We start from the raw sequence: 24,145 nt of genomic DNA, 5'->3' as shown, positions 1-24,145 counted from the left end.
GCAGGAGAGACGGAGCGTTGAGTGGACAGGTGAGCCGGGCAGCCGCTAGCATTAGCAGCTAGCGGGTATCCTGCAGCTTGATGACTGCAGAGATGCAGGCAGCTAGCTCCAGGTAGTCCACGGAAGAGGGGTCCAGGCCAGCCAAAGGCAGGACACGTTTTGAAAAGTCCAGGGAATGGGGTGGAGGCAGCGTTGGAGGAGCAAGGCAGGTGAAGCCGGGAGGATCAGAAGGAGAGCAGGTGGAGCGGCGAAACGGAGCCGGTGTTTTCAGGTAGGAAAACACGGACACTTTCACACATCTCAGTGATCCAGGCAGTGGAAGATTGACATAGATCTTAACCGGACTGGTCAGCCAAAAAGCTGCTAAGAAATGTTGAGGAAAGAGTAAAAAAAAATCCAGACAGAGAAGCAGCGAGCAAACGACGCCAGCGTCCTCTCACATCCGGGGAGATTGGCTGGTTCCATCAAGGAAGGTGAAGAAACCTTGGGGGAGGAGAGCAATAACCTCTCAGTGGCAGTTTTGAAGAATCACCTTAGGTCAGCAGTGGAGAGAGCAGTGGCGGACCGCAGCTCATTCCAAATGAGAAGAAAGCATGAACAATTCCCAAAAAATGGATAATCGTTAAATATAAGGCAAGTTCAGAACTCCTTGGTTATGCCAAATGCCACAAAACCTCAATGTGACAAATGAAATTCCAGCAATGAGGCCTTTGCGTGTAGTATCCCTTTCTTTATCGTCACCATATCCAGTCTGCCTCTGCATGGGCATCGATCTAATAAGGGTCCAAATGCAATGAATTGTTTTGTTAATAGGTAAGTCTAACTGTTGGTGAATCCAAAAGGTAAACACCTAATTTTTTCAGAAAAATCAAGCATCAACCTCTTATAAATGAGTCAGTTAACTGCAAAGAATACTATATAAAGCTTTTCAGTCGAAGACCACTTGTTTGGCCAAAGTTACAACATATTGGTCATTGTTTTTATCTTTGAAAGGTGTATTCTGCAGAGGGGGGAGTAAGTCCTACATGTGCAAGTCATGAGCAAGTCTCACGTCTTAACCTGCAAGTCCCAAGTCACTGTGGTGAGAGTCAAGCAAGTCAAGTCATTGCTCAGATCAAGCAAGTCACAAGTCAAGTCATACGAAATTCCCCCAGTTTCCGCATTTAAATCAGTTAAAATATTGTGGTTATGAAAAGTTTAGTTTTATCTTCAACATAAACAGCAATGGAGAGTGGGGCGCTGAAATGATAACCCTATAAGTTCTCAAAGGGCTCTAAAGTGATAACAGGAGTAACACAAATATTTTACATCAACATGTTGAGCCTCCTGCCCTGGCTCCCCTTCAGCAGGGTCACAGCATTTCTCCATTGTCTGTCTAAGGTGCTCCCATATGACACTGTCTCATTGTTCTCCTAACTGTGTCCGTGCACAAAGAAATATTGCATCAAAGCCAATACAACGGAATAGTGGATGTACCAGGGCGCATGATATGTGTGTTTGTGTGCAGACAGTGCGACATTAAGATTAAACACATTTCTTTCATTTGGGAACACCCACATATGGAGTTGGCCAGATGTGTGTACATTACTGTTCATGGTCATTTGAAAACAAATGCTGTTGTCGAACACACACAAACACCGAACACACACACACACAGAGCAGAGCTGAGCAGAGCACAAACACACACGCCTTAGTGACCGGCAGTGTTCAGTGTGCGAAAAAGTACACGTCCCACCGTCCGGGACGTGTTATTTACAATATCGGACAAGTAGATCCTTCAATTGACTTGTCCGGCGGACAAGTGACGCTTTTCGGCCTGATTTATTGACAAATTATTGATACATTCAGTTTACAAAAGGCAGAACTCATTCGCAAATTGTACGTGCCCGCCATTGTTCGTTTAGAAATGTTAGTTTCGGTTCTGCTTGTCGATTCCTAAGGAAATGCATCTCGCCGCTTTCTGTACAGTTAGACGGGGGCGGGGCGGAGCGGGGTGGGAACAAATAACAATTGTCCGGTACCGGGATTAATAAGAGTTGTGAGGACAGGAGGCGAGGCCGAGCCCCGCGGACCGCAGCTCTCTCTCTCTATGCTCCGTATCAGCTGATCGCTGCGCGGTGCAGCTCAGCGTCTTTCTCTCTCTTTCTACACACACTCTTTCTGCCCGTTTAACAGCCTAATCTTTGTCAAACTTTCTTATGTTCTTTCTCTAACACATAATGAAGGTTATTAAGCGTTTTAACTCCTATGTTGTTAATATTGCCCGCCATTTCCTTTATGAAGTAGCCTCCCTGTCTGTGTCCTCGCCCTGTCCTCACATTCCCGGACCCCCAGACTCGGAGGAGCACAGGGATGTCAGTATTGTTTATGAAGCAGGGTATAGAAAGTACATTATTGAAATGAAAATACTATTTATTTACTTTTACAAACAGTGAGCAGCTGCAGCATGTGTATTGCAGGCAGGGCCGCCCCTGGCCAACTTGGGGCCCCAAGTGACATTGTGAGATGAGGCCCCCCCCCCCCCCCCAACCGACAGGAGTTAACTTTTTTTTTTTTCTTCGAAACAAAGTAGGCTAATATAATAATATAAATATAATTCCTGTTTATTATTATTATCAACACTTTTTTATGCAGTGAGGTAAATGGTTGTGCATGTATGTCGTTCAGTATGCGTTTACAGGTGAATACGTCTGCATTTCCTGCCAAATACTATTCTCAAAAAGATTAAAATATAATTAATGCAAATAAACAACTTCTATTAATAATAGCGGCCCTGATTGCAGTACATGTGTAAGCGTGCAAGCGTCTTTGAGTTGTAGAAAAGCACTAGGCCTCTAGGCTATACATCTAATGTGTCATTATTATTATTATTATTATATGTCCTATGTGTTGGACATGTGTGGTTGGACTCTGTCTCACAGGCAGGTTGCAGTGTAACATCAGAGGAGACTGGGCCAACTGTACATTCTCAAACTGCACCACTTAGAACTAACTAAACAATGCAGAGATTATTTTTATATAATTGTATTCAATAACCGAAAGAAATTAAACAGTATGAAGTGATTTGTAAATAGGAATACAGATTTTACTTAATGCTTTCATAAATATATTTTTCTCCCAGTTTGTCATGGGACTTATTTTTACCCTCTCAAAGAACCGGAATCGAGAAACAAAAATAACCGGAATCGAAAAGCAGAACCGGAATCGTTAAAATCCAAACGATACCCAACCCTATGTGTGATGCATTAAAAGCTTACCGCTCACTTACGTTAGCGGTGTCGTAAAAACCGTGGGAAAATGTAAAATACGATGGCGAAGAAGAAGATTCCAGTGGCCCCACATTTTTGTCCATTCTGGACAAGTGAAAAATGTATTCGGACAAGTAAATTGCCAAACTCACTTGTCCATGGACAAGTACTCTGTAAAAACTTTTTCTCACACTGGTGTTGGGACTAACGCGTTACAAAGTAACGCGTTACTGTAACGCGTTACTGTAACGCCGTTATTTTTGGCAGTAACTAGTACTCTAACGCATTACTTTTTAAATTCAGTAACTCAGTTACCGTTACTACATGGTGCGTTACTCCGTTACTGCGTTCGTTTTTTTATATAGTCAACAGCCAGGCAAACAGAGATGAGAACTGTACAGTACTTGAGTAAATGTACTTAAATACTTCCTGTGTCACATGCGGAGACGGGCTGTCTCTGTTAAATGTAAGTTGTGTCCTGGCGGGTCAAAGAGCCTATCTACTGCCCAAAACAGAAATTCAAATCTCTTAAAACATCTGCAAAAACAACATGCTGGGACGAAGCTAGTAACTAAGACCGGCACAGACCCAGACTCATCCAACGCCACTCCACCTCCACCTACGTAAGCAACAGCGGCTGGATTTTAACCAAGGGACTGCTAGCCAGGGAAAAGTCGATAAAGCCATTGCACGGTATGTTGTGGAAAACATGCAGGCTATTGCTACAGTGGAGTCACCCGCTTTCAGGGAGCTAGTTGGCATGATAGCATGTCCGGGCGGCACACCGCATATGGGACGGAACACTTTTTCCAACTACCTGGAGAAAGAATATACAAAAATGGAAAGCCAGCTAATATCGATGCAATCCAGATTGCATATAATGCATGTCAAGTTGATCAACAGATTGTATTATTCTCCAATGCAATAACAGTACTGAAATGAAGGCTATAAGGGCATTAATGGGAGCCCTTTTTTTAAGTAACTAAAAAGTTACGCATTACTTTTTGGTGTAAGTAATCAGTAACGTAACTGAGTTACTTTTTAAATGAAGTAACTAGTAATGGTAACTAGTTACTGGTTTTCAGTAACTAGCACAACACTGGTGACCGGACATCTCCTTCATAAAACGAGTAATAGGGGGATTAATCGGGCAGTTCGATGTGTGTAGAGCAGGGTTTCCGCTAGGATTTTTTCTCGCCGGTCAAATGTCCGGGCAGAATTTATTTTACCGGACTAATTTGAAACTTACCGGTCATATTTCAATAATAATAATAGTTGTGTAGCAGAGTTTCCGTTAGCAGGTAATTACCGGACTATGAGCAGATATGCTTCAGTTTAAAACTCAGTTCACGGGGCTCATTTTTATATTGCTTCAGTTTATAATCGTAACAGATCGAAAAATTCAGATTCATTTTTCAATAAATGATTCCACAAACAACAAACAACATAATTATTACATTCAAACAAACTACTTGTAGTAGATAACGTACATTATTCAGAAGTTTACATCAACTTTGAATAATAACACGGGAGAAACGGATCCTCTCCCTCCCTCTCTCTCTCCTGACAGCACGTCAGTTTCTCATGCAGCTCGCTAAACAGAGGGCGGGGCTTCAGGTGATCCTGCAGAGCTGCGTGTCTCGGTCAGACTTAGCAGCTGATCTGATCTCTCTCTCGCTCCGGTTACACTTCACTTGCGTTTATGTCCATATCGATCAGATCCAGCTCTCCTGGTCGGCCTTTAAAGAGAGCACCGATCAAACTATTAAGAGTGAATATCGGCCGATAATGACCGGCGGCCGATCGATCGGAGCCTCCCTAATTATTACCAGACATTTTGACCGTCAGGTTTTGAATTTACCGGTTTTTTATAAATGTTACCAGCTAAAAACCGGTAATTACCGGCTAACGGAAACCCTGGTGTAGAGGTGTGTGTGGTTAAACGTAGCAGCCTGCGGTCGCTCTTCAGCTGTTCTAATGAAAGTAAACACAGTGAAGGCGTTGCGTAAAAGGCACAGCTCTTTGCACGCTGGTGCTGCACTTCTCATGCCCCTTTCACACCAGCGCCTTTTCAGCTCCGGCTCGGAGCTAGAGCCTGAAAAGCGCCGGGTTTTCCAGTTCACACCGGAGCTGCGCCGGCTCTTAGCTCCGGAATCCGCTTCATTTCCAGCTCCAAAAAATTGTCGGTCCAGAGGCAAGAGCTTTGGAGCTAAGAGGTGACGTCGCTTACGTCTCTCTTACGTCGAGGCGTGCAGGAAACTAAACCCACCTCCCATGGGTTTACTGTTACGCCTGCCTACAAGCAGTAGTGCCTATAAACACACTTTATAAAGTCAGGCAACACTAACCAGGCTTCGTGTGATTCTGTTTATTTGTACCTTACTTTGACCATCCGTTCGCTGTTATCGATCATTGTGGAGAGAGGCAGACGTGTTGTTTTGTTGCAGCTATCGGATGCAAGTAGTCAGTTTAGCTTCGGTTGCTATGCTAACATCACCCGTTTTATACCAGAGAAACTTTCATAACAGCGTTGTGATACCAAACAGTGTCAATTCAGACTGACACACATTCACTTAGGCTAAGGGGAACTGGGGATATGCATCAGCTGCTTGTGTGAGTCGGACAGTGAATACTTTAGAGCGGCCGCTGCAGTGTGAGCTAACCGGGAGCTAACGGGAGAATACACTCCCGTGGAAGAGCAGCACTGCAGCGGTCGGTAAATGCTGCAGAAACACATTAATAAACAATGAACCACGGCACTCTGGAGCAAAGTATAAGGTTGGAGAAGTTGTTATTCAATTTATTCTGGCTTCGTGTGATTAAAAGCAACACGATCATCGACCCGACGCAGTTGTTGTTGTTGTTGTTGTTGTTGTGAGCTGCCGTTGGGGGGCAAATCAGCGATGTAAACGGTGACGTCATGACGCAGCAGGGGCAGCTCTGGGGCGCCAGTGGGCGGTGTGCACAGAGCGGGAGCTGAAAAGGGAAACCGGAGCTGAATCAGAAAAGCTCCCGCTCGGAGCTAGAAACTGAAAAGCGCTGGTGTGAAAGCCGCATCAGAGGCGGAGTTACACGTCGCACTGCCTCCTGGTGCTGTAGCGATTTCATGAAGAGAATGAGAGTCTGAGTTTGACATATATCTAAAATAATGTATGCACTGCCATTTCCCAACATAAACATTACAGTCTGCAATTAAACGGTTGTCTCCTGTGTGCTCCACTTCCTACTTAGCTCCGGTAACTTTCTCGTGCGAACGAGATACAGTATCTTTTTTTTCATTGCCCTTTAGGGGCTCCGTACAATACAAAAACAAATGCAAATATTTAATTTTAAAAAGTAAAGTCCTTTCGAGTCATCTGTCTCAAGTCAAGTCAAGTCTCAATCCATACCAAGTCAAAGTCAAGTCAAGTCTTTTATCAATGTAAGTCTCAAGTCCAAAAATCATGTGACTCGAGTCCCCCACCTCTGGTATTGTGTTTTAATGGTGTGTGTTTCAAATGACAGTTGCTGTTTCCCACTTCAAGTTTGTGTACACTACCGCAAGACAAAACACTGCATTTGAGCAAACAAATGGTAAGAGTCTCAGCTGCAACTCTATGACATAAACTGATAAGACGATTTGTTCCAAACCATTCTTGCCATTTCCTACTTTAATACAGCACTACCCTTTGCCCCTACAGAGGTAGGGGTGAAGCAACTCACTGCTAGCATATAGAGTGATACATCTGTATCTTTCTGTAAGAGTAACATATTCTGACTTGAACCCGTTTTCCCAGGAATACCGATCCATGAATCAAGTATTCAAGGGTACTGAATAGCTCCATATTCTGTTCCTGCAGATGGACGTGACAGGCTTTAGGATACATGTGCACTTGACAAGGGAGCCCTGCCCAGCTGTCTGTCAAAGTGAAGGGAGTAAGCTACTTGTCTACTTCTCACATCGACAAGACAAGGCTTGCAGCGCCATGACGGACTGCTCTCCCAACCATAATGCATGTATGTACACAAACACGCGTACACATTCTTTATAAAGAGCCCCGCTGCCTGTTATCACACAACACACAAACACACACATACAGTGGAGCAAAAAAGTATTTAGTCAGCCACCAATTCTGCAAGTTCTCCCACTTAAAAATATGAGAGAGGCCTGTAATTTTCATCCTAGGTATGCCTCAACTATGAGAGACAGAATGAGAAGAAAAAAAATCCAGAAAATCACATTGTAGGATTTTTAATGAATTAATTGGTAAATTCCTCGGTAAAATAAGTATTTGGTCACCTACAAACAAACACGATGTCTGGCTCTCACAGACCTGTAACTTCTTCTTTAAGAGCCTCCTCTGTCCTCCACTTGTTAACTGTATTAATGGCACCTGTTTGAACTCGTTATCAGTATAAAAGACACCTGTCCACAACCTCAAACAGTCACACTCCAAACTCCACTATGGCCAAGACCAAAGAGCTGTCAAAGGACACCAGAAACACAATTGTAGAACTGCACCAGGCTGGGAAGACTGAATCTGCAATAGGTAAGCAGCTTGGTGTGAAGAAATCAACTGTGGGAGCAATTATTAGAAAATGGAAGACATACAAGACCACTGATAATCTCCCTCGATCTGGGGCTCCACGCAAGATCTCACCCCGTGGGGTCAAAATGATCACAAGCACGGTGAGCACAAATCCCTGAACCACACGGGGGGACCTAGTCAATGACCTGCAGAGAGCTGGGACCAAAGTAACAAAGGCTACCATCAGTAACACACTACGCCGCCAGGGACTCAAATCCTGCAGTGCCAGACGTGTCCCCCTGCTTAAGCCAGTACATGTCCAGGCCCGTCTGAAGTTTGCTAGAGAGCATTTAGATGATCCAGAAGAGGATTGGGAGAATGTCATATGGTCAGATGAAACCAAAATAGAACTTTTGGGTAAAAACTCAACTAGACGTGTTTGGAGGAGAAAGAATGCTGAGTTGCATCCAAAGAACACCATACCTACTGTGAAACATGGGGGTGGAAACATCATGCTTTGGGGCTGTTTTTCTGCAAAGGGACCAGGACGACTGACCCGTGTAAAGGAAAGAATGAATGGGGCCATGTATCGTGAGATTTTGAGTGACAACCTCCTTCCATCAGCAAGGGCATTGAAGATGAAACGTGGCTGGGTCTTTCAGCATGACAATGATCCCAAACACACCGCCCGGGCAACGAAGGAGTGGCTTCGTAAGAAGCATTTCAAGGTCCTGGAGTGGCCTAGCCAGTCTCCAGATCTCAACCCCATAGAAAATCTTTGGAGGGAGTTGAAAGTCCGTGTTGCCCAGCGACAGCTCCAAAACATCACTGCTCTAGAGGAGATCTGCATGGAGGAATGGGCCAAAATACCAGCAACAGTGTGTGAAAACCTTGTGAAGACTTACAGAAAACGTTTGACCTCTGTCATTGCCAACAAAGGGTATATAACAAAGTATTGAGATGAACTTTTGTTATTGACCAAATACTTATTTTCCACCATAATTTGCAAATAAATTCTTTAAAAATCAGACAATGTGATTTTCTGGATTTTCTTTTCTCATTTTGTCTCTCATAGTTGAGGTGTACCTAGGATGACAATTACAGGCCTCTCTCATCTTTTTAAGTGGGAGAACTTGCACAATTGGTGGCTTACTAAATACTTTTTTGCCCCACTGTCGAATGGACCCAGGCAAACACACAAGTGTGAGGAATTGCGGTATCTCCTTCTCCTTTTTTCTGTTTGTTTGTCTATCTGTTTGTCTGTCTTCCTGGCTGGGCGTGGTTGACCTACTTTCCGTTTTCCGCCAACTCACCTCCGCTCCTGTTTCTCATCATCACTGATTACCACCACTCACCTGCTGCTGCTTAAAACTCCGGTTCGATCATCAGACTTCGCCAGTTCTTCGTATACTCACAGTGGTAAACTCCAGTTCCGGCTGACTAGATTTTCTAGTTATTTTGTATACTCTTCTTGTTGGATTTTTTCGTATGCTAATCCTGTTCTGTTTTGTGCCTGTTCCAGAAACTCCACATTCCATTCCGTCCTGCCTGCCACGTCCAGCCCAACCTCCGTCTCAGCCCTGCTCCACATTCTCCCCACTCTGTTCAGAGTTTGCTTTGTCCCCTGCCTGTTTTTTTGTGGACTTATTAAATCCAGTCTTTTTGACACTTCACCTAAGTCTCCGTCCCAGTGTTCTTGCATAGCGGGTTCAAGTTTTGTGTCTCTTTACGAGGAGATTAACACAAGGACACAGTGTACTAACCAGCATGGCGTAATAATTAACTCAATTATGTGCATATTAAACACTCAAGTGTTTAATTTTAACAGCCAGTGATTAGATCATACTGTATGGCGTACCATTTTCCTTTGGTGCCTTTATGCAGCAAGATTCAAATATGTATTACATATGTATACATATTAGGGCTGTTCAATTAATCGTTTTGTAATTGCAATTACGATTTTGGCTTGCAACGATTATGAAAACAACAACATCGAAATAAAACGATTATTTATTTATTTATTTTAATTTTTGAAATTATTTTTTTTATTGGTTTTTCAGTTGAATTATACTTCAAGTTCAGGGTAATCAACTGTTAAAAACATACTGTTCACATCTTTTTTTTTATAAATGGATGTTTTCAAAGTAAATGGATAATCGTTTTTAATAATCGTGATATCAATTATTAACCCAAATTATCGAGATTATGATTTTTGCCATAATCGAGCAGCCCTAATACATATGTATATGTATCAAGTCACAAGAAGGTCACAAGTCTGAGCTACAGTATCCAATCCTTGACTTTGTGTTTTTAGTCGCTATCAAGTCAGTTTTCCATTTAGATTTAATGCCATGTTAAAACAGAGTCAAAATAAAGTAGACTAAAATAAACGTCTTGACATGTTTTCCTGTGATTAAGATTGATGTTCGCAATGTGAATTTAGTTTCAAATGCAAACAACAGCATAGATTCATTTTTGCTTTTCCTGAATAATGGCCCAAAAGCATTTTCAACATTACATGTTAGACGCTTTTATCGAAATCGACGTACATACTCTATAGCAATTTTGGGGTGAAGTGTCTTACCCAGGGACACAATGACTTGCTGACTGCAGTGGGGTTTGAACCTGTGACCCCCTAATCCGAACACCAAGGCGCTATCCACTGCGCCACACGCCTCAACCTTCCTACACAACACTGTTGTGTCAGGTTCTTAAAAGTCAATGTGTTTTATTTACTAAAAATGCTCTCTTTAAGTATGTGTCACTAGATAAGCTTGTCTAAAGTGTCTCCACTCAGTTTGTGTCTGCAGATCATGGATAGTCTTCAATGAATGACAACATGGCAGGTTCCTAGTGTTGTCACGATACCAACATTTTGGTTTCGATACCGATACCATGTCAAGAATTGCGATTCCGATAATTTTTCGATACTTTTCTTTTATTATTTTCATGATCAATACAATTGTAATTTCATTTAAGTGTTTTCTTACAACATGGTCTCTTCTTTATACTTGAGTTTATGTGATTTCTTTGATAGTTAACTTTATATTTTATGAACATGTAATAGTACAGTAATATAAATAATTATTGACAAAATGTATATTGCAGATGTTAGCCACATTGGTAAGTTAGCTAAAAAGATAGCCATATTAGACAGTTATCATTGCCATTAATTGCCTCGTCAAACTACGAAAACGTTCGTTTGTCACAAAATAAATTACACTTGTTTGACTTAGATTTGAGGGCATGGGCTTGAGCATGATGTAATTATGTTATCTATCACATTCGCTAACCTGTCTGTCTTTAAAATATTTGCAGCTCTGGATGCCGGTCGGCGAGGTGCTTAGCCAAGTTTGATGTGTTGGCTCCCTTGGTTTGCAGGGATCTAAACATGTCTCACAGACAGGCCTCGTGGTGTCCGTAGGCTTGCCCTCACTGTCAGAGATATAGCTAAAATACTTCCAAATGTCGCTTCCGGCGTCTTTTTTGTCAACAAGCCGAGGCGCAGCGGCAGTTGCACTCCCACTTGCAGCCATGCTTCTCCTTTTCTCACATGCTCTGGCAGCTAGCGCGTGCACGAGAGAGGGGAGGAACTTAGAGCAGTGGTTCTCAACTGGTCAGGCCTCGGGACCCACTTTTTACTTGGTCAATAAATCGCGACCCAACATTTTTAAGCACTCAAATCTATTCAACAAAAAATCGTGCTGTAATATACGCTTTTCAGCATACAATACTAATGCAAGTGAAGTACAGTGCATATATCCCTTGTATCCCTTCACAGAACTAAAGTATGCTTTTAAAAAAGGTGTATGAGTTAATGGAATCAAAGCTGAACTGTATAAAAAGGCACACATGCTGAAAACCCATCCCCAGAAGGGGGGTTTGGGGGGATTCTCCCCCAGGAGATTTTTAGAAATACTAACATAAACTACACATTCTGGTACACTCTGAGAAGAAAATAAATAAATGTATTACAACCTTACATATTAATAATATTTTATGCCATTGTTTGTTTGTCACTTTGTTCTGACAGCTTGCTGCTCCACACAGAGAGAAGAGCAAAGAGGAGATAGTCTGTGTGAAACGGGTCCGCGACCCACCAGTTGAGAACCACTGACTTAGAGCGTGCTTGAGAGGGGAAGGATTAAAACAGCGCTTTCTCACCGGAGTACTTTTCCCTGTCATTCTTAAAGTACCGATACTAATGAAACGTAGGAATCGTAACTTTTTTAACGGCAGAGTATCGTGGTACCTTTCTATTGGTACACCGTGCAACACTACCAGGCACTCATTCAGGTGAATGAGTGCTCAATTGCAAATGTAGCAATGCACGTAGGTGTATTTCTTTATGATTCTGCGACTAAACAGATCAGCACCAACCTCCAATGTCAGGCCTTAGCTTGTTGTCATATCCGTCTAGTAGGCTGTTTAGGATGTGTGTGACGTCACTCTCGATCACTTTGGGAGTCAGCACCCACGTCTTGTTAGCAGACTCATCATCTTCCTCAGTCTGGAAGGAGCTGCAGGAAGGAGAGAGAAAATAAATCAAGCAATCAATATATTCTTTTTTAAACGGAGCAAGTGTGTTCAGCCACGTGTCTTAGAAAAAAGCAACACAGTGAGAAAAATGTCTGAATTATTGATATGATTTATCGTGAAACAGAATAACTCCAAGCACACGGAACACAACACCTTGGATAGACAAGCATCACAATCTAACTGTCAGCCTACCGCATTAGAGGTACTTGACTACTGTATAACTGACTTGGCCAGACCTGACCAATGAGAACAAGCTTGCACCACCATATTATGTCCTTGTAATGCTTTTTCGACATGATTTCCTTATAAGATAGTTCCTTGATCATTTGGTAAATATATGGTGCACATTTAGTGCTACATTTGTAATGCAAAACATGCAATTTCTTAAAATGCTCACACTGTAAGGTTGTTCAGAATCAGATATTAATTTTTGGTCTACCCCTATTTCAATTCTTGTTTTCTCCATCATGTAAAGTACTAGTCTACAACATCATTTCCCCCCTGTAATATAGTTTCATTCTTGCAGCAATGTCATCTCAAGGCGATTTGTATCATGTATTTGTACCATATCAGGTGAGACTTGCCTCAGGTCTTTGCATCATATTTGTTAATTGTTTCGTAATCCCCTTGTTCTCAGTTTATCTGTGCGATAGAACAATGTCAAGATGTGCAGAAATGATGTAATAGAGACCAATCATGGCCTAAAAAGGACATTATGCTCAGACATATGCTCAGTAAAGAGGACATAACAGATATATAGAGAGTTTATGGCCATTGGGAATTATGCTGTCTCCTAGGGTTAGATCATTTGGAGAATATATATCAAATCATGTTTATTTTCAATAGAACCTACATCACTACAATTGTGTTGGTAATGCTTAATTTAGCTAACGTGGTTGCATAGTCAGCAACTTTATTAGAATCAGTCATGCACACTCCCATCAGTTTAGACAGCTAATGTTAGCATTAGTGTGTAGAGTACATTTGACATAGTTTAAATGCCTCATCATGAAGATGATTATATTCCTCTGTTAAGAATAAAGTTTAATTATGGTCACACTTTTGAGTTGTGTTGGCTTTCTTCAAAGCAGCCAGCTGGGATTTGTGTAATGAAGGCCTATACATTTCTAGGTTTTACTACTACAATAAGTCAAATGTAACTAACATGACTTTAGCAATGTGGGATTACAGTCTTCACACTGCTTCGCAAAATGGCCGGCCCTTCATTGCATAAACATGACAGGAAAGTCTAAACAAATGTTAGAAATGCATATACTACTGTGAGGCCCATAGTTGAAGAATTGACAGCCTCAGCTCCATTCATTTGAATAACTTCTTTGTTTTGAAAAACTCTAAGATGTCAGTGTTGAGGAACTTGACGTCACATTTGTTTTGGTGAATCATAAGTGTCACTCGTAGAACCCCCCAAGCTTCTGTGAGGCTAGAAAAGACAATCCAATTGTGCTAAGTTTACTTGATAAGTTCAGAAGTCTCAAACTGAAAAGATAATGATGCTTCAAAAGCCCCTGGCCACAAATACCACCCTGACGAAGCCGTGAAACTTGTTCCAGTTTTATCCTACAGACAAGTGGGATTTTAGAAAAGTATACTTCTGGAATAAAGGTGTTGTCTCTGTTACATAGACATTTCTTGAGACCAGAATAGACATGAAGGCATAAGGGCTAATTAATATGCTGACAACAACATGTCGCCAGGTGTTACTCTTAATATTAATACACCAGCATTCAACCATGCTCTTTTTAGGGGGCTTTTTTTGTTGTTATGTTAGCTTATGAAATACAAAAATATGTAATGGAATATGGCTGAAACACATGTTTTACAGCTCCTTCAATGTGTGCAAATTCCTTTTTTATGCCTTAAATAGAAGCCTACTTCACTTGTTACAAGGACATGTACCTCAGGTGACCAAAAACGTTGACAAATAACACAGACATCAGAGACAACTTAACAAGACAGAAGGGAGAGACTCAAATTAAGAAAGATGTGGAGAATTTGCCAGTAGCACAAAAGAGCAACAGTGAAAAAGTTGGGATCTTTCGGCTTTAGAGAATTGAGAGGTAAAAATACTGTATCAAATAATAAAGAACCAGTAATGGTAAAGCAGAAGGAGAGAGGCTGTGATAGCTTTCTCATGTTCTTAGGCTGAGTGCAAGGAATAATGTTTTGACCAGTGCTCTTTCTGAGACTGCATTAAATGCCATTAAGTGCCACCCATCTCCCCTATAACACTAATGCCCAACACATTAAATCTTAATGTTCCTTCTCAGGTGGAACCTTTTAGATAGGCCTTACTGGATGTTATACACAGATACATATCCAGGGAGTATATCTCTCTGTCAAAAACAGTCCAGATGTATTTATATAAAGATGGATAGACACAAATATAGAGATAGGTGGATATATGGGTAGATCGATAAACAGGCCATAGAAGGGTGTATGATTTTTAACGTCTGTGTTTTTCTTTTTTAGGCTACCGCATTAGCCTCATCTATATTCATCTCGCAGTATATGGAAATGCTCCAAAGACAAGCGGATCAAAGGGAGAGCCATGTGTTCTCCACTGCAGTCAGATCTGAAGTTCTGCCGACTAATTTGGTACCTGAAGATCCACAGAGAGCTATGCCAGTGTGCGTATGTGTGCATGCTGTTATGCGTCTGTGAGCTTATTAGTGTTTGTTTTTCACGCATATGTCAGCCAGTGGCTGTGTATATAATGATAGAGAGCACTGCAGTTAAGTGTTGTGCTCACAGACACTTTCATTGAGGACAATCTGATATATTCGCACATACTAACCCTGCACATTCAGTGCTGTCATCAAAAAACACTCTTACATCCCGTTTAAAACATGCCCGATCGGAACAGGCCCATTAGTTGCCCTCCAGGTATTGCTACTAGCAGCTTTGTGGAGCAACGATCACACAGACAACTTCTTCACACTCGACACTGCATTTCCTGGGGTTCTCAGCAATACCCGGCAAGTGTGAAGTTGATCTAATGGATGGTTGTTGAGGGAAAATAGGGAAAAACTGTGTATTTAGATACATACACAGTGTGCGAAAAAGTACACGTCCCACCGTCCGGGACGTGTTATTTACAATATCGGACAAGTAGATCTTTCAATTGACTTGTCCGGCGGACAAGTGACGTTTTTCGCCCCGATTTATTGACAAATTATTGATACATTGAGTTTACAAAAGGCAGAACTCATTCGCAAATTGTCCGTGTCCGCCATTGTTCGTTTAGAAGTGTTAGTTTTGGTTCTGCTTGTCGATTCCTAAGGAAATGCATCTCGCCGCTTTCTGTACAGTTAGACGGGGCGGGAAGTGTAGCACAGTGGCCGGGCTGGGAAGCAAAACTCGGTTCCGAGTAGGAACAAATAACAATTGTCCGGTCCCGGGATTAATAAGAGTTGTGAGGACAGGAGGAGAGGCCGAGCCCCGCGGACTGCAGCTCTCTCTCTCTATGCTCCGTATCAGCTGATCGCTGCACGGTGCAGCTCAGCGTCTCTCTCTCTTTCTACACACAGCGGATCCGCTGCCCGTTTAACAGCCTCATCTTTGTCAAACTTATGTTCTCTCTCTAACACGTAATGAAGGTTATTAAGCGTTTGAGCTCCTGTGTTAATATTGACCGCCATTTCCTTTATGAAGTGAAGCAGCCTCCCTGTCTGTGTCCTCACATCCCCGGACCCCCAGACTCGGAGGAGCAGGGATGTCAGTATTGTTTATGAAGCAGGGTATATAAAGTACAATATTAAAATGCTATTTATACTATTTATTAACTTTTACAAACAGTGAGTAGCTGGGCAGCTGCCAGCATGTGTATTACAGGACATGTGTAAGCGTGCAAGTGTCTTTGAGTTGTAGAAAAGCGCTAGGCCTATAGGCTATAAATATAATAATGATAATAATAACTTTATTTGTATAGCACCTTTCATACAGGGGATTGCAGTTCAAAGTGCTTTACATCAGTAACAAATAAGACATAAAATCAGTGTAAAACAAGCAGCAAGAGCAAAGCATAAAGTGGGATAAAATAATTAAAAATAAAAACATGGGGAATAAAACATAGAGAAATAGTGCAATGTCAATCACAGAGAATAGTGCAGTATAATAGTGTAAAATCAGTAAAATGCTTTGGTAAAGAGAGGTTTTAAGCTGCCTTTTAAAAATGCCTAATGTATTGGCTTTCCTAATATTGTTGGGTAACGTGTTCCACAGTTTTGGGACGTAGTTTACAAAGGCTGCATCACCGATCTTCTTAGGACTCTTTCTGGTGACCTCTAGTAGACCTGCATCTGATGATCGCAGTGTTCTGGCGGGTGTGTAGTTCATTAGAGAGTCAGCCATGTAGCTGGGTCCTTGTCCATTTAGAGCTTTGTATGTGAGGAGAAGCACCTTCAAATCAATTCTAAGAGTTACAGGAAGCCAGTGTAGAGTAGCTAAGACAGGACTAACGTGTTTCCTCCTTTTGATATTCGTTAGTAGTCTAGCTGCAGAGTTTTGAATGAGCTGGAGTCTTTGTACATTCTCAAACTGCACCACTTAGGACTAACTAAACAATGCAGAGATTATTTTTATATAATTGTATTCAATAACCGTAAGAAATTCAACAGTATGAAGTGATTCGTAAATAGGAATACAGATTTGACTTAATGTTTTCATAAATATATTTTTCTCCCAGTTTGTCATGGGACTGATTTACCCTCTCCAAGAACCGGAATCGAGAACCGAAAATAACCAGAATCGAAAAGCAGAACCGGAATCGTTAAAATCCAAACGATACCCAACCCTATGTGTGATACAGTAAAATGTTACCGCTCACTTACGTTAGCGGTGTCGTAAAAACCGTGGGAAAATGTAAAAAATACGATGACGAAGAAGAAGATTCCAGTGGCCCCAATTGTTGTCAATTCTGGACAAGTGAAAAATGTATTCGGACAAGTAGATTGCCAAACTCACTTGTCCATGGACAAGTACTCTCTACGCTACTTTTTACTAGTTAATAAACTGTAGTCATTCAAAGTGGATTCAAATGGTGTTTCTGCTTATTTACTCAAGCTGTCAATATCGGAAAAAACATCTGCAGTTATGGTTCTCACATCACCTGGACCCTCAGCATGTTTGCTTAACTGACCCCTGTCAATGAGAACCAGTTTAGAACTCAGTCCAATCTAAACCAGATCCTATAGACAAGATGACATTGGCTTGCGATGTTGACTTGTTTCTGCCAGTGATGAAATACAATGAAGTAAACTAGGTTGAAGTTATGTATCGCGATTAAAGGGCCAATCAGAAATACCTTCTTGAACTATTTAAAAGTGAGGTTTCACTTAACGATGATGTAAAGAAACCCTGAGCGGCAGCATCATGAAAAGATGAATGTGTAGTAAAGATGCTGTCTAACATTGGTAGAATGAAGAGGCTTGTAAATCATTAGGGGAGTGGCAGCTGGGTTCAATTGTTGGTGGGGTAAGCTGCATGTAAATGCTGTTGCTTCGAGCATCTTGTAAACTGGAATATTACAGTGTGTCTAAATATAATGCAACATGTAGTGTTTAGTCGTAAAGTCTTCCATGCATGCTTCTGTGGACTAGTTTTAAAAGTATCCTCTCTCTACCGTAGTATCCTCGTTCACCGGCTGTGTACCTGTGGGCTTAAAATAGAAATGGACAAACCCTTTTGGACTTCGGGTAGTAAAACTATATTTATCAACAGGATGCCTTAGAATAAAGACAGAACTAGTAAAAGCTAAAGTGAAAATACTTCAGAAAGGCCACCTGGAAATAACAAGGCATGTTATGGACTAATATCCATGACCCTACTTCAGGGCTCTTGTTGTACTGACTGGGTTGGGTGATTGGGGTTAATCACAAGTGTTTTTAATTCATAAAACTCTATCCTGGAAATATAAAATCACTCTGACCTTAAGACCTCCTGGGAGTGCATGTGACAGCTGTCTACAAGTGTAAACTAGAGACAGCTATGAGCTTGGACTGTCATCTTCTACTGTTCTGTCAAAATGTCTTAAATCCACATAGGAACACATACGACTGCCATCTGTGGGCTGTCAACAACTTTTGTAGGAATTCTGAGGCATAAATACATATGGTCGTCATTATAGACATACATGACAGATTGACAGTTTCATCCCATGCCTTCCTGAGTAATGGCAAGAGGCGACAATGAGGGAGGTTTTGGCTGAATCCAATACACTATAAGTTTCCCTTTTAAATGTATGGACTTTTAAAGGAGCTGCACTTACTTATGAAGTGTACCTGAATGAGGTATAACTGGAATGCAAAAGTGGCTTGCTGGACTGTTCTATACATTTGGCATACCATGTGTACTCTTCTGAAATGTGTCTGACATCAGCCACACTCCTCCCAGCTCAAAATAATGTTGTTGTTTGTGTAATTGTACGTAATAATTCAATCTCATTATCTTGCACGGCAATGTTAGCTAGAAATCAACAGTGCAAATCTAGTAGTTGTTTAACAGCTGAAGACTTACGTTTCTTTATTGTTAATTGTCTTAAATACACATAATGCAAACAACAGGTAACTACAGTATATGGGTGAGTGTGTTGTTGGCAAGGTATGCGTTTGGTTCTCGTTGTTAAGCAAGATGACCTTTGGTTAGGTTGCTGTTGGAGGTTTTTCTTAAGCACAACTACATTATATATTGTATTGCTTACACCTTTTTGTAATCTTGTATTGCTGGCATTGATACATGGCATTATCTGTATTTTCAACATTGACATTTCAAGTATACAGTAGTTCACAAGACTAAATCAGCAAATAAGATAATTGTTATGGTGTGACATTGTAAAACCCTAAAATGTAGCGTTTGTACTACTATCTATTGAGAACATACATTGTTGACATCTAGTAATAGCCTGCTAACCCTTCTAAAAGCATGTTGTGTATTTCCTTTCTTTGTCAGATTATGGTAGGCATTACATTTCATTAGCTCCTATAATCAAACAATTATTTCCACTAACAACATTCCTGAAATCTGACATGTTCTATTGTCCCATACGTATGTGTATGTCCATTAAACCAAAATCAGTCTTAATCCATGACCCATTTACATTAGTATATGTTCTGGTGTGGTTATGGTTAGGTAACTAAAAACAGATGTTATTTTTCGATTCACAACATGTTATTATATTCTAATCGTTTCCCTCTCAAAATGCTCAAGGGGAGTTTGCAGAAGAGTAAACACCACTTAGCAAAAGAAAAGAAAACACCAGCATGCTTCCTCACTCTGACATCACTTCCTCCTATCATGGCCATATCCTAGTGGATCCTGGGCCTTCATATGAAGTCTAATTATAAGACGATGGATCATAATCCCAACACATTAGTATGTTATCTGTAAATGTATTGTACTATTCTACTTGAGGCTGTACAGGGAGGCTAATGTATGGTGGTGCGATCAGACATCACTACACATAGTAACTGTCGATGAGTCACAAAGTAGCATAGATTACTGCAACATGCCAGAGGCCTTGAGAGATGTCTTATGTAACAAGTCCCATACATGAATCACAAATGATGTCCAATGCAATCTTCCCAAGCAATAGATGTCTAATTAGCTCATTATTAAACAGGACTTGCATGACAATTCGAAAAGACAACATATCTTGCTGACATTGGGGCATAGCAAGGTGTTAGCAACACATAATGAATGAGTGTTTACATAAACAGCTGTGATTTGGCCTTGTCATGTTTATCTAAGGAGCACCCGAATGTTACATCTTAGTTCATTAGGTTTGAAACACCCATGCAATGCATACAATCCATAACTTGTCTATACATCTCAATTGTGGTTCTAAATGAATGGGGAAAGGTGTAGTGTTTACTCATGCATAATGTGAACATTACTTGTGCATACAATTAGAAAAATACACAGGCCTGGCAATGGAGGCTGGGCAGGGGAGCCCTGAGGTTGCGATCAGTATGACGGTGATTGAACGTCGTCTGATTTATTTGCCTCCATTTTTCACCCTCAAGCAGCACAAGAAGAGAGCGAAGCGAGGAGCCTTGCCACCCTTCCCCTTGGCTTCTCTCTCCTTAGTAAACGGGAATGATGTCTTGACAGGGACAACCGAACAGCTTCTCTCAATAAACCCGAGTATGCACCTCAGTAAAGCTGAAATGGCAGTCCTTTGCTTGTGTGTGTCTGTGTGCAAGACAAGGATGAGTCCATATGTGTTCTCCTTGTCCTTATTGTGCCTTTACACTTGCATTTTCTGTGTGATTGTCTGCCATTTTGAAATGCTTTTTTATCTCAAATACGTGGGATGAAATGTACCCTCAGTCATACTCAAGTTGTCTTTATAACAAGCGATTTTTTAGTAAATAGCTGTTCGAGTTCGGCCACATCCAGCACCTGCGTTTAATAATGAGGCTTTAGTGTCTTAGCATAGACGTGATCCTTAAAGACAGCTTAGCAGAGACTATATGCAGCCTTAGCTTCAAGCACATTAGCCTGCCACTATGCTATTTCTAACGCTGGACAGATTGTGTGAGATACTGGTCTGCTCATATATTCGCTTATCTGCAAAATGCCCGGTATTAAATTATTTATTTCAACATCCGAGTAATAAAGGCAGCTTGTATCCGTTGTTCGCCTAAATGTTATGTGAACAAAATAACCCACGGCGTCTCCAAGTAACGCGATGCATGTGTCGCTGTGGAAATCTAAAAGATCACACGTCCATGTCGAACCACAATTAAACGTGCAGTATTTACACTACAGTATTCCTTGATTTGTTCAATTACACCTAGCTCGTCCAGGATCCCTCTGAATAGCAGGGCTGCGTTGGCATTGTATGGGAAGAACCGCAACACGATGTGTTTTAAAATAAGACACGCTACACATCAAAGCCGACAAAGAATCATGATTTGGAGAGGAAATATCACTCATGAATAGCTTACCTTGTCGGGAGATTAACGACAATAAACACCCAGAGAAACAGCTTCAATGGGAGGGAAGGCTTCGCCATTGCTGTCGAGCATTTGGAGGCTAAATTTGGTGAAGCCATCGTCACCATCTTCGTTTCCTCTTTATTGCAGATGGACGTGTCCGTCTATTTACTGGGTTCCTCTCTACGATACATTACGCACGTTAGAAGTAGCGGGTCTGCAAATCTAGACCCGAGGCGGACGTACGGTGAAGTGAAATCAGCCAAAACAAAATAGATGCGAGTCTTGATTTCGCGTCGCTCGGTTTTTTGTTGCGTGTCTGTTTGCCGAATCGTCAGCCTGGCAGGGCCCTAAAAAATTGCCACAGACGGCAAAGCCCCCCCCCCCCAGTAATATGCTTCTCTAAAATCAGCTGCTGAAAAAAGCAGTGGAGCCACAGTCTGGATGCAGATTAACAGTGGGGTCAGAGAAGAGCTGATGCACGTTGCTGCAGCACGGAACAACACATGCGTGGTTTCACCGAGCGGAAGCAGGGCTACACTGAATGGGAAAATAACCTTAGCTTGCTGCTACAGAAAAAAATGGTGATTTTATTTCTCACCACCGGCACAGTTTTTATATAATCTTTTTTAATGACAAAATCATATTTTGCAGTTATGATGTAATTACTGGCTGCTGGTGTAGCTGCTGCCCAATAATGTGAAGCAGTTAACATAATGTAATGTGGGGGCTTACACAATGAGATCTAAGGTGACATCCTGTGGTCCCTAACATACTAATGAAGAGCAAGTATTCCCTTTTATGCAGTGTCAGTGACCACAATGAGGTTACATAGAAGACTGATAGTTGTAATCATGTTTCACTTGCACTTTTCCTACATACAATGCAGACAAAGAAACTCGTGTATAAAGTAATTATACAAATAGTTTTAGGTGTGTGTGTGTGTGTGTGTGTGTGTGTGTGTGTGTGTGTGTGTGTGTGTGTGTGTGTGTGTGTGTGTGTGTGTGTGTGTGTGTGTGTGTGTGTGTGTGTGTGTGTGTGTGTGTGTGTGTGTGTGTGTGTGTGTGTGTGTGTGTGTGTGTGTGTGTGTGTGTGTGTGTGTGTGTGTGTGTGTGTGTGTGTGTGTGTGTGTGTGTGTGTGTGTTCATACAGAGCTATTTAGAATCCTAAACGACCCACCGGCCTGAGTGGAATGCAGTCACGCTTTGAGCACCTTGGACAGCTCTATTAGTTTCATCTGCAAAACAAACCACCAATCAGCACCAAGGACAGCTACTGTCAGTTTGTTGCTGCTTGAACACTGGCTCTCAGGGCCCAGTTGATTTGACAATATCAAAAAAAAATACTGTCAAATCCAAAAATGGAACTTATTCATTGTTTTTTTCTGCTAATTTAGTACATAAATTGATTGTTTGTCTGAATAGGGTAGAAGCAGCCTGTGCCAGATGATATATTTACATTCTCATATCTGCTTTTTTAAGTCTTTGAGATATTTTGAAACCGATCCAGAAAAGGCATCCCAAGGTTTACAATTGTCCTTTGTAAGGTGCTCTAGTACCCATGTCAATGTCCTTATGTAAGTATACTAATGCTCCCCCCTTGGAGGGGTGTAACTTCTTACCAAGGACTCCTTGAGGTGGCGTTTGTGAAAAAAAAGTGTTCATAATCTAAAATAGAAAATTGTAGCCTATCACAGACTGTCTCATGCATTACTTTGATAATGCTGTTACACTGCAATATATATCCCTCTCTCTCTCTCTCTATCTCACTCTCTCACTCTCTCTCTCTCTCCCTCTCTCTCTCTCACTCTCTCTCTCTCTCTCTCTCTCTCTCTCTCTCTCTCGCTCTTATATTGTGCTAGTAGTACGTGTTTTTAAATGCAGACAATAAAACATTAAGCAACAGTATTGACAATATGTTGTGATGTAGATGTCACCAAAATTAAGCTAAACATAGCAAATAACACGCATATTATATTCCCTTCTGAACAGTTTTTCGACAAGCATGCAGGCAGTGAACATGCTGCATCATCACTGTTTTAGTCCCATGAGGTGACAGCCAAAGTGAACTGCACTGTTCTTTGCACATAATCTGCGTACTTAGAAACTAATTTACTCGAAAGACAACCAGACGTTTCCTTATTTTTTTAAAACACAAGATATTAAAATTCAACTGTGGCAATCAAAGTTGATTGTAGCTGTTTCCGCCTAGGTGTGACATGCATGGAAGATGAGCTGTGTCTGATTTGAAACACCGTCATGTGTTTATTTGTGGCAAGTGAGGCTCAGTGTAGGTTAATCATCTTGAGGAAATTGACAGATGCTTCATCAGGCAGGATGCACGAACCAGCAGCCACTCACCAATACAGTGAACAATTACGAGATGAAGTCTAGTCATTTTTTATTAATATTCTTACAGTATAACCATTTTTTCAATTCCCTGGCCACACCTCCCAATAATAAAATGTGGATAAGGGCTTCAAAAGCCAAAAACGCAATGCAGTTTTTTAAAGCAAAAAAGGCTGTAATACTTACAAAACACATTGCATTTAACTGTTATTTGTTTTGTTTTTTATGCAGGTAAAACTCTACGTTTACTAGTACTATTAGTTAAGAGAAATAGTAGAGAATAGTAATCTCCATTGCCCATACAGTATTTTAAATGTTGTATTTCTACATATCTACGGTTTGGGAAAATTCAAAGGAAAGACAGGCCATCCATATCATGAATTATACATTACACTGGTAACACAGGCACACACACACACACACACACACACACACACACACACACACACACACACACACACACACACACACACACACACCCACACACACACAATGACCCAAACACCAGCGTCATGGATACTGGTTAGCAGTAGGAAGTATTGATCTAA

General features: G+C 41.3%; 1 protein-coding gene across 2 annotated transcripts in view; it reads right to left on the bottom strand.

Annotated features, from left to right (window-relative positions):
* gabrg2 (gamma-aminobutyric acid type A receptor subunit gamma2) overlaps nucleotides 1–21,803 on the bottom strand; it is a 74,757-nt gene extending 52,954 nt beyond the window's left edge. Inside the window, exons 1-2 of one of the 2 annotated variants that reach the window (XM_034099424.1) lie at nucleotides 21,262–21,803; nucleotides 12,137–12,276 (exon numbers count right to left, since the gene is read on the bottom strand). In XM_034099424.1, the coding sequence (XP_033955315.1) occupies nucleotides 12,137–12,276; nucleotides 21,262–21,377 (256 nt within the window). In that variant the 5' untranslated portion in view covers nucleotides 21,378–21,803. The remainder of the gene's footprint in view (nucleotides 1–12,136; nucleotides 12,277–21,261) is intronic. The other variant, XM_034099425.2, reaches the window with a different exon arrangement.
* Between the last annotated feature and the right edge of the window lie 2,342 nt (nucleotides 21,804–24,145).

The sequence above is a fragment of the Pseudochaenichthys georgianus genome, chromosome 14 (assembly GCF_902827115.2).
Source record: "Pseudochaenichthys georgianus chromosome 14, fPseGeo1.2, whole genome shotgun sequence".
NCBI classification, from domain to species: domain Eukaryota; kingdom Metazoa; phylum Chordata; class Actinopteri; order Perciformes; family Channichthyidae; genus Pseudochaenichthys; species Pseudochaenichthys georgianus.
The sequence above is the reverse complement of the archived record's forward strand: the minus strand, read 5'-3'. Positions and strand labels throughout refer to the sequence as shown.